The sequence below is a fragment of the Apium graveolens genome, chromosome 9 (assembly GCF_009905375.1).
Source record: "Apium graveolens cultivar Ventura chromosome 9, ASM990537v1, whole genome shotgun sequence".
Classification (NCBI taxonomy): domain Eukaryota; kingdom Viridiplantae; phylum Streptophyta; class Magnoliopsida; order Apiales; family Apiaceae; genus Apium; species Apium graveolens.
This window is the reverse complement of record NC_133655.1, coordinates 10159805-10170528: the sequence shown is the minus strand read 5'-3', so window position 1 is coordinate 10170528 and position 10724 is coordinate 10159805. Positions and strand designations below refer to the sequence as shown.

The 10724-nt window shown below is 33.0% G+C and overlaps 2 protein-coding genes across 2 annotated transcripts; both read right to left on the bottom strand.

The window, feature by feature from the left end:
- Positions 1 to 223: 223 nt before the first annotated feature.
- Positions 224 to 5491, bottom strand: LOC141687183 (uncharacterized). Its single transcript, XM_074492373.1, has 4 exons — positions 5210 to 5491; positions 4672 to 4890; positions 2054 to 2119; positions 224 to 781 (listed from the first exon to the last, which is right to left on the bottom strand). The coding sequence occupies exons 1-4, from the start codon at positions 5393 to 5395 to the stop codon at positions 635 to 637; spliced, it is 618 nt and encodes a 205-aa protein (XP_074348474.1). The 5' UTR covers positions 5396 to 5491; the 3' UTR covers positions 224 to 634.
- Positions 5492 to 7177: 1686 nt separating this feature from the next.
- On the bottom strand, positions 7178 to 9248 carry LOC141684234 (F-box protein SKIP22-like). The gene has a single exon (XM_074489103.1). It carries the CDS (start codon positions 9138 to 9140, stop codon positions 7566 to 7568), a length of 1575 nt encoding a protein of 524 aa, XP_074345204.1. The 5' UTR covers positions 9141 to 9248; the 3' UTR covers positions 7178 to 7565.
- Between the last annotated feature and the right edge of the window lie 1476 nt (positions 9249 to 10724).

Genomic DNA, 10724 nt, shown 5'->3' with positions numbered 1-10724 from the left:
GTCAAACATCATATAAGTATAAATTACTTCCAAATGACAATTACTAAGATAGTAACCCCAAGGATAAAGACAATACAATAAGATAAATATTCTTTGAATGATTTGATTATCTGCTTTGCCTCTCGGTCCAACCCAAATTAAAGTGATGCAAATCACAAATTACCTCTTTTAAGAGCAGTTTATGCAATTTCGGAGAATGGGGAAAGGATGGTGATCAGACTGATGGTGCGAAATTGCATATAATATACCAAGTAAAACTGTAAATAGAGAAGTTTCGTGCATGCATCCGAAAGGAGCTCCCATGGAGCTTTCTTACATAGCTTATTGAGGTAGCCGAGAACATGCTCCTATTATAAACATGGTACAAGTGTAGGGTATGTTGCTAATCTAGGAGTGAGGTAAGATCGAACGGCTTCCTGTCGATCTTCTTAATTTTGGTATGCACCACCAGAACCTAACTTGGTGGAAACTATAAATCTGCTATATGTATATATGGCTTGAAATGGACAATATATATGACATTCAAGAACAAAATAGCTTGTAGACCCCTTCTCAATAGGATACCATTCGTTACCGAGAAACCACCAGAGGTTCGTTTCTCATAATCCTAAAATACTTCATCTTTCTTTATTAATCAGTTAACAGGTTGCGTATTAGTCCACACATCATCAAATTCGTCTGTCCTTTGCCTGCGAGTATCTTGCAAATATGATATCCCCGTCCATACACAACGAACTAGTAAGATGCTAACAAATACTACAGTTCCAAGAGTGCAGATAACCTGGAGGCAACAAAAAACAGTTTATGAAATGTGTGGATGAAGCAGATAACAAATCCAGAAGCAATAATGTCATAACAAAAATATCATAAATTCTTATATAGGGTAATAAGTTATAACTGGATTATTATATCCATGATGCAACAATATATTTTCTCTAATCATAGCTGCAGTCACCACCAAATATCTGCCTTTATACCTGTGCCCTTTATATTCCCCATTATGTAATTTCCCATAACATGTTTGGATCATTCCAAAGCTTGATCGAATCATAAGACTATATATATCCTTTCTTTTATGAACTTTAGTTATTTGCACTAAAAACCTTGGAAGAGGTCTATAAAAATGAATATCAGAAACAAAACTGGAAGTAGAATGTCAATTAACAAGAAATCTAACCATTTACTCTCTCAACGAATTTAAAAGGACTTTTCACAAGCCGGTCTAATTTATATAAACTTCCATGTCGACTTTCTGAGAGCGACACAAAATTTGCTATATGTAACTTGCAGACTTTTACTAGAGGCTTTCTTGCTCGAACTCGGATGCAGTCATGCAGAGTATCAAACACGACACCGATATAAGTGGCCGACTCATTATTCTGAAACTACCAACACTGGAAACTGTCCTTATCGTGGACAGCATAATAACGTGTAATAGACAGGTACATCGGAAAAAAATATCATACAAAAAATTTAACATGATTTTGTAGCAGATGACAATGATTTTTCTTAAACGGTTAAACTTATTATATTGGATTTCTATTACCAATACACGTCTTACATTAATACTGATGCAGCGTCGTATTATCCTCTTATTCTTTTTTCATCTTCCTCTTTCTTTTAGCATTCTAAGTTTATTTCATGTGTCCTGTCAAAAAGAAAGTGACTACTCAATCGAGAAAATGCTAGTGTCCACATTTAACCCAATGATCAGACACATAGCAGACGCTGAGTATGAGTGTTTAAGGATTCGATAAGGGTACCACGCTTAAAATGATGAGTCCAAGTAAAATAGACAAGGAGCACCTGGAGGTGCTGACAGATAGTTTGAGCAATATGTAAGACTCTGTAATTTATAGCTCAAACTGCAGGTAAACTACTCATTCACCTTCTAATAACAATAACTTACCTCCAATCTCTAATTATAAGCCATCTAATTATAATAAAATTCAAATATAATACTATTCTAAACAGCTGCACTAGCATTTAAAAAAATAATAATTATATGTTTCATAACATATCAAGATAATTCTAGTAGGGACTAATAGAATACCTCAAGAAAGGCTTTCAGAATCCACAAAAATGCAAGGATTATGATGCCATTAACGGAAAATCCCACCTATGAGAGAAAAACATAGATGAAAAGACAATAAGAAATGACAAGTACAATTTCATGCCATAAAAGTTGTTTCCGTGTCCAGAATCCAGTATATGCTTTGTAGAACTAAATATATAATGAATTATTAAATACTAATGTTAATGAAATATGAGCAACCAAGATAACAATTACAACATATTAAACCATATATAAATATTTAACCAGGAGAATGCTTTTGAATTAAATTGGTGACTTCTTAGTAGAAGTTGCTTCCCATGGTCTATAAAAGATGCGACAATTACAGTTTGTAGTAAAGTGTGTGCAAATGTAATGCTGATGCACAAATAGACTTCATTGACATTATCATCTACAGAGAGTATTAAGTACATTAAATGAAATAATTGTTGCTGAATACATGCTTAACTAATTTTTTCTGCAGTAGAATATCAAATAAAATGCATAATAAGCACTGTAGATTGGCTCGTTTTACAGATATAGCGTCAAAATATTGAGAAAAAAGAAGGAAGACGAGATTTTCCAGGATATTATAGCATTGTAATATTGCAATAGCAGTATTGTAGCATCAGCAGAATGCCAATAAGTTCATACTTATCAGACCAGCTAATTACTTAGCTGATCAATTATTCTACAAGTACTTTAGCTCTCTCTGTTGTTTTGGAGGCAGACATTGGATACATCAATCACGCTAAAGGTATGTGAAAATTGGAGACTATCAACAACTTTTACTTGTGTATTCTCTTTTTAGGGACCGGGGATTCTTCCCTTAGCAAACTTACGAACCTGATTTAATTACGATTAGGTGAACCACAAAGTCCATAGATAAACTGATGTAGGACAAATAAATCCACAGATGAATCAAATATTCATCACTTCAGAATATTCATCATCTCTTTATTATTGAATATACCAATTTTTTTTTGCTAATTATTATTGAATATACCATTGTTTTTATTGATTTCCTAAAATTCAAAGAATAACCAAAGTTAGTGAAAAAGAAAAATACTAAATAAAAAAGAAACAATTTGTTTAATTATCCTACAACTATAATCTAGAATGATTCTAACAATCTACTTGCTTAACTATAAAATGCTTAATCAATTACAATTAAATTATCTTTATATAATAATATTTATGTGCCCGTTTAGGAAATCTTAAAATAAGTAACTTACGACTTAAAATGAATAAGTGAATTATAAGTGATAAGTAGAAGAATACTTATAAGACAAATGAGATTAATAAATCAGCGAAAAATCAAAATTAGTTGAAAAAAAAGTACGTCGTTACTAACATTCAACTTATCATCTTATAAGTTATAAATTCAACTTATAAGTTGGGTCGACAAACACTGGTAGATAAGCTGATACAGACTTATAACATTCATAATTCATATAATTGTTCATGTTATAACATCAATTCTTCAATTCTATTAAACGATTGCTTAATATATAAAACCATGTCTATAAATGTTTAAAGATAACATCAAGAGCACGAAATAGTGCATCAAATTGCAAAATTTGAACCTCGAGCATTGCAGGATCTACATTAGAATACATATTTTGGATTTGAGACTAGTTCTGTTGCAGACCGTTCTATCGTCTCGGTTGATTCCTAGCAACAGGTGGGTGATAGTCCTTAAAATTTGCAACGGTAAAGCATAGACATATCGTACAACCCGGATTTGAAGGTGAATGCAACAGATATGCGAAGAGTAAGACATGCATTGCAGTGCTTCTTTACTATTACGAGTTAAAAACATGATATATGTACTCGCTAAATGTCGGACATATTATCCTGAAACTTATGCTAGTAGTCATCTTTAGCAAAAAGATGTCATCAAAAGTATAACACTCTGCTTCCTAGCCTGCACAATATTAAATGCCTAATCTTATATTAATTTATCCATTTAACAGAAGTTGTGAAAGCACATTTAGTCCGACATTGCCAATTATCAATGTTACAATACAATGCTAGCTTCTAATGAGTACAAATTTTACCCACCAAAAAACCAATAAATGTGTGGGCAATTCTTTATAATATACCCCGCATATAGCTATTGTTAGCAATAGGAATGCTATGCGAGTAGAGACCAGAGGAGATTAGATAGCAATATAAATCAAATATGATATGGTACCTCACTAAGGTATTGTGCAGTATCTGAATTACAAGTATCCTGACAAACTAATAATCGTTGACAAAAAAGACCATTCATAGGATAACTTAAACTAACACAATGATCCAAACTTTATATAGATAGGGAAAATTGATACAGTAACACATGCCTGACTTGTGTATACTCCCTCCAATCCATAAAAAAGGTTCCATTTGTAATTAGTTTTGGTTATATATATACAACATTCACTGTCCTGCCTTTAAATTTAGCCAAAACTTTTATCATCGAGCTAAAAAATATGTACACATTCGGAATAATGACAACATAATTGGCCAAAGCTAAAGCATGTTTAACCAATTACTATAGCAACTTTTATAATTCTTCAAATTCAACTTCACATAAAAGAGAATAAAAACCATGAGTCGTGAATGAAGACACATACCAATTTAGTCGAAATATTAACAGGCAAAACGGACCGAATAGCTTTCCGGGCTTTTCGAGAAATCTTCTTAAACACATTCTGAACAAACATAATCAAAAGATCCAAACTTCTATCTTCTTCCTCATCTTCCTCCTCCTCATCATCTTCCTCCTCATCATCATCCCCATAAAAATCCAAATTTTGCTTCCAATCACGCCGATCACCCGCAAAATTATCACCCTTCCAAATCATATCAAATAATTCCCAAGTCAAATAAATCCATCACATGATCAACATCCCAAATCATATCATATACTTCCAAACTCATATCAATTCTTACAATTAAAAAACATAGATATACAAACATGATAAAAAACCCAACTCATATCAGATACTACCAAACTCAAATCAATACTTACAATTAAAAAAACATAGATATACACACATGATCAAAAACCCAACTCATATCAGATACTACCAAACTCAAATTTAGTACTTACAATTAAAAAACATGAATACACACACACATGTACATAAAGTAAAAGAGAAAATCAAGAACCTGGGTATAATTGTTAGTGGCTCGCTTTGAAGCATGAAGAGATAATAAAGAAAGGGTAGGATTAAGATTAAACAAAGAGGGATTAGAAATGTTTTTAAGACAAAGTAAACGAGGTGGTGAAGTAGAACAAGAAGATAGAAACTGAGTTGTAACTGGGGTTATAGATAGATTCACTGAGGATCCCATTTTTGCTGACTGATTTTCACACAGAAGTGTGTGTGTTCGATACAGATTTTATATGTAGTTATGTACTTTGGTTTCACATGTTAAAGCTGTAATATGTTTTGATGATTTTTTGACGAACTTTATTAGAATTTCAATTTCTTATCTTTAAATTTATGTCATTTGTAATAGATTTTGAATAAAGTACTGGAAAAAATAATAATATTTGCAACTTGAAATTAATTTCCTGTTAAAATGGTCTTGTGAAATGTGAACACAATTCATTAAGATTGAGTTCAAGTATTAAAATAAATATATAGTAAAATGAGATTTGCACTCATTTTTATATATTTTATTATAATCAAGGCTTCATCTTCAATTCAAATAAATAAACCGAATCAACTACTGTAACCTCCGTTCTAAAATTACTGATTTTACCGATTAATCATTCTAATATATTATACCGATTCGATTTTATAATTCTACTAATCACTCCAGTTTTCGCTTAAATTATTATATTTAGTTTAATAAATTAATTATTTTTTTATTTTATTAAACACATACGATCAATACTCCGATTAATACTTCTATTAATTAATCTGATTAATCACCGATTATCAGATTAATCACCGAAAGATTGCTCTACCTGACAAGTTCCGCCGCTTTTTAGAATCATGACTATAACAAAGAACAAAGAAGGTTCACTTTGTTAAGTTGGAAAAGAATACTTTAAAAAGTCCAAAAGTTTGTACAAAGACATGATCTATAGACGTACAAATAATCTTTACTTGCTTGAAAAATTATACACCCAGAGGACCTTTGCAAAGAATTCAAGTAGCATCACATCCTACTCTGTCTTCTGCGATATATATGGTTGGGCGATCATAAACACACAAGGACTTAAAAAGAACAAAAATACAACACACAAATCCATCTAAAGTACAAGCCACAATCTGTATTCACAAGGGTGCAGCTATTCATATCACATTGATAATCACAGCTGACCAGGAAAACAGGGTTCCTTCGAAGTGTGGGGAATATGGTTAGATCCGCATCACCTCCCTAGAGGAATGCCGGTGGAAGGTGATCGTATAAATGAAAAACAAAGGGATTTAAGCAGTAACTACACATACATAATACAAATGCAATCGTAACAAAATATATAAAATACCTAATTCCTCCTTTGACGGACAACTAAGTTTAGAGTTTAGACTCTACTGCTTTTTTAAGACATCATATTTTTTTCAATGTATTAGATTTTAGGATATCGGGGGGGGGGGGGCAAGGAACATACTGCTGTCAAAGAAGAAAGAAAGCATAGAAAGGCATATCAAACTCAAACTAAGGTATACATGAGAGCCACCCGGTCCACAACTGGTATACACAAAGATGTAGCTTTTCAAATTACATTGAGACACGGTGACTACATAAGCTCAACTTACAGCTAACCATGTGGAATACACAATAGAAGATGCTAAATACCAATACCCTCACACAGAGGACATGGAATTTAGACTAGCAAATATAATGTTTGCTGATCCAAGTTGGAACAGATGTAATAGATAAACTAGTCATCAGGTTAGAACACTGGAACAAGTATATATAATTGCTCAAGAATAATATTCTACTATCACAAGAAATGCACAACTTAAATATACAATTGAGAAAAACATAAAACAACATTTTAATACAACTTGGGTAGTATAGAGCTATAAATAAATTACTGAAACATACTGCTGTCAAAGAAGAAAGAAAGCATAGAAAGGCATATCAAACTCAAACTAAGGTATACATGAGAGCCACCCGGTCCACAACTGGTATACACAAAGATGTAGCTTTTCAAATTACATTGAGACACGGTGACTACGTAAGCTCAACTTACAGCTAACCATGTGGAATACACAATAGAAGATGCTAAATACCAATACCCTCACACAGAGGACATGCAATTTAGACTAGCAAATATAATGTTTGCTGATCCAAGTTGGAACAGATGTAATATAAACTAGTCATCAGGTTAGAACACTGGAACAAGTATATATAATTGCTCAAGAATAATATTCTACTATCACAAGAAATGCACAACTTAAATATACAATTGAGAAAAACATAAAACAACATTTTAATAAAACTTGGGTAGTATAGAGCTATAAATAAATTACTGAAACATACTCAAACAGAGTTGCCAGGCAAGTCAACCTAGCCTACCAAATTCTCCCTGATTACTGTGAGGCAACAGATTCCTAAACCTAGGATTTCCTCGATCAGGTAAAAGAAGGGGCCTAAAGATACTGGGGGGTAACATGTCATAATCGCCACCGATAATACCAGGGACTTGACCTGGAAATGCACCAGGGAATTGTCCTGGAAACGGACCAGGAAATTGTCCAGGAAAGGAACCAGGCATTACACCAGGAAACGGATGACGATCCCTCCTCATTAAAAATGTACCAGCAGCTGTTCTCCTTCTTTTCCGCTTCTCTAAAGCCTTGGCAAACTTCTCTTTCCAAAGAGCCCCTCCCTCAGATGGTTCTGCATCCCCATATTGCTCCACAAACTTCTGCTTCCACAAATCATCGCTCGAGCTCAAGTACCTTAACTCTGAACATGTACATGCCACTTTCGCTACATCCACACCAGGAAGACATGCCAATATCTGAAGCTTAAGATCAGTTGGAAGCCGGATGAAACATGGAGGAAGTTCCAAACCAGCCTTCTCACACAGATCAATCAATAGGGGCAACGCTAGTTTATCCTTCATAGTTCTCCAAAATGCAAAAACTTCACGCGCAGGGTCAGTAAATAAAACTGCACCATTCTCATTACTTCCACTCACAGACCCACAATTCGCCCATATAAGATTCAAGAACGGCACTAACTGATCTTCATTCACGCAAACACAATGCGTCCCAGAACCCATAGAAAGTGACCCATAAACCTTAAAGAACTTTCCCATGCTCTGAAACTTCAACACAACAGTCTCCACTCCATCACCTCTAGCACAATCACGATTCACAATCTCAGGCAAAGTATACCTCATAGACATAACAAACGCAGTAGACGGCCACTTCTCATGAAAATTAAAACCCTTGATCACCAAATTTGTAACAGGATCATAACACACAAAACCCGACTCTAATAAAACCGCATGAACCGCTATCACCACTAACTTATGATGATTACCACCATCATCCCCTAATTCCTCCACAAACACTTTCCTCAAAAAACCCGGAACAGACAACGACTTCCCAACATCAAAATCAACCACCTCCTCATCAATTTCCATCAATTCCTGACTTTCCCCCATCTGGGTATCCCCCAAATCCAAATTCCCCTCTTTCTCATCACCCAATTTTTCTAGGGTTTCTAAATCAGCACTCTTTTCACCATCAAAATTCACACAATTCAAATCATGGGTATTCAAATTAACACTCTCATCCTTCATATTCACAACATTTTCAGACTCTACAACCGAAATATCAACAGAATCTTGAAGTTTTTCAATTTCGGGTCGGGTCGGGTCGGATGAAAAACTGGAATTAACAGAGAAAAAGAGAAGATCACCTGATATAACACCAAGGGATTGTAGGGTTTGTTGAGAAGATTCACCACCAAGCTCTTCTTTACGATTTAGAGACAAATGAATTGAATCACAAGATGAACTGATCTGCAAAGAAAGGGCTTGTTTGAGATTTAACAGAGAAGATGAATTGGGGATTTCAATTTTAAGTGTTTGATTTGTTTGAATTGATCTGAGCCTCAGTTTCATTCTGAATCGAATTTAAAAATTTATAGGCTAGGGTTTGGTTTATCAAGATGGAGGTGTATTCGTAGTGATGCTAAAGTATATTTATATTTTGATTGATTGAAAATAAACGGAGTGAAAGATTTTAATTTTTGAGAAAAATATATTATTGAATTGGAAAAGTACTCCATATCTTATATATACATGATTCAGAGATTATTTTTAATATTATAAAATTTTGTTTAAAATTTACTTCTAATTTAAATTAAAAATATGAAATGTGTCCATGTCTTATTATCTTGTTTTAATCAGATAAAAAAATATATGTTATCTTGTTTTAGTTGTTGTAATTATTTTTTATTTAAATTTTGTTTATCTTAAATTTCTCTTATTTGTATTTAAATTTATGCAATTGATTTTTAAAGAGCTAAAAAGAAAAAAAAAGGTCTCCAGCAAGCAACTTGGAGAATATCATGTACATTCAAAAAGATTTACTCTTCCTAGCGGCAATATAGGACACGATCCGAAATCCGATATGAACCCGACTCAATTCGTAACTCGATTTACTCAGAAAAAATTCGAAAGTGACACGAACATGACCCGCTCAACCCGAAAGTGACCCGAAATGACCAATTTTTAAGAATTTCATTTGTTTGCACTTTAATATTTGATTTTATTTAATTTTTAGTGTTTTAACTTAACCCGAAATTAACCCACAATATTTCAGTCAGAGAGTTAACAAATAAATGAACAAAAGATCACGTGTGTTTGATATTGCGGACAGCAACATAAGCTTTTCGTTGAAAATCAGTTAAAAAATTATTGATAAAATTTAAAAGCTGTTTATCGGAAAAGTGTTTTGCGCATAAAAGTCGTTGATAAAGAAAGCAAGCCCTCCATGATGTTAGAAAAAGTTGATTTTTCAGCTTTTGCTGGAAGAAGATGATGATTTAATTATCAAATCCTTACCAAAAATATTATTATTTTAATTTTTTTCATCAAAACATATATATATCAAAAAAATTACCAAACAGTCATCTGATTTTTACAACACTATTTTCGAAAGCACTTTTTTTAAAAACACAGAACAATTTTTAACATCAATCCCAAACTATAATTATAATATTTAAATATAATTATAAATTATGAGCAATTGATATATTTAAATATAATTATTAAAGTATGATTTCTACAACACCAATGCCAACATGTCGAAGTTGGTGGTTGAAGGTGGTGGCAACATGATGGTTGTGGTGAATTTATTTAAATTTGCTAATTTTGATAATGTTAATGATTCTAGGTGATGATGAAAGGCGGTGGTCGCAGGTGGTAGCCGAAAGTGGAGCGGTACGGTGATCGTGTAGAAAGAATATGATGATGGAAGGTAAATATTTGGATAAGATTAACAGATGTGGAGGTGATTATAATGAAAATTTAAAATGAGCTGTGAAGATTAATTAATCATGAGTAAAGTTCTATGAAGTCCACCTTTAATTGGAGTCCTCGGAGTCCATATATGTTCTGCAAGTAAAATATAGCTTAAAATATTGCAAAACATATTATTTTTCGACAAACATCACTATTCTATCAAAAATCTTGTAGATTGCA

What these genes read in the sequence shown, in the direction of transcription:
- LOC141687183 (XM_074492373.1), bottom strand. Translation starts at nt 5,395, where the DNA reads ATGGGATCCTCAGTGAATCTATCTATAACCCCAGTTACAACTCAGTTT. An exon ending in TTAATATTTCGACTAAATTG is followed by an intron (nt 2,120 to 4,671) that starts GTATGTGTCTTC and finishes TTTCTCTCATAG; the next exon opens with GTGGGATTTTCCGTTAATGG. An exon ending in TTCTGAAAGCCTTTCTTGAG is followed by an intron (nt 782 to 2,053) that starts GTATTCTATTAG and finishes TGTTGCCTCCAG; the next exon opens with GTTATCTGCACTCTTGGAAC.
- LOC141684234 (XM_074489103.1), bottom strand. Translation starts at nt 9,140, where the DNA reads ATGAAACTGAGGCTCAGATCAATTCAAACAAATCAAACACTTAAAATT.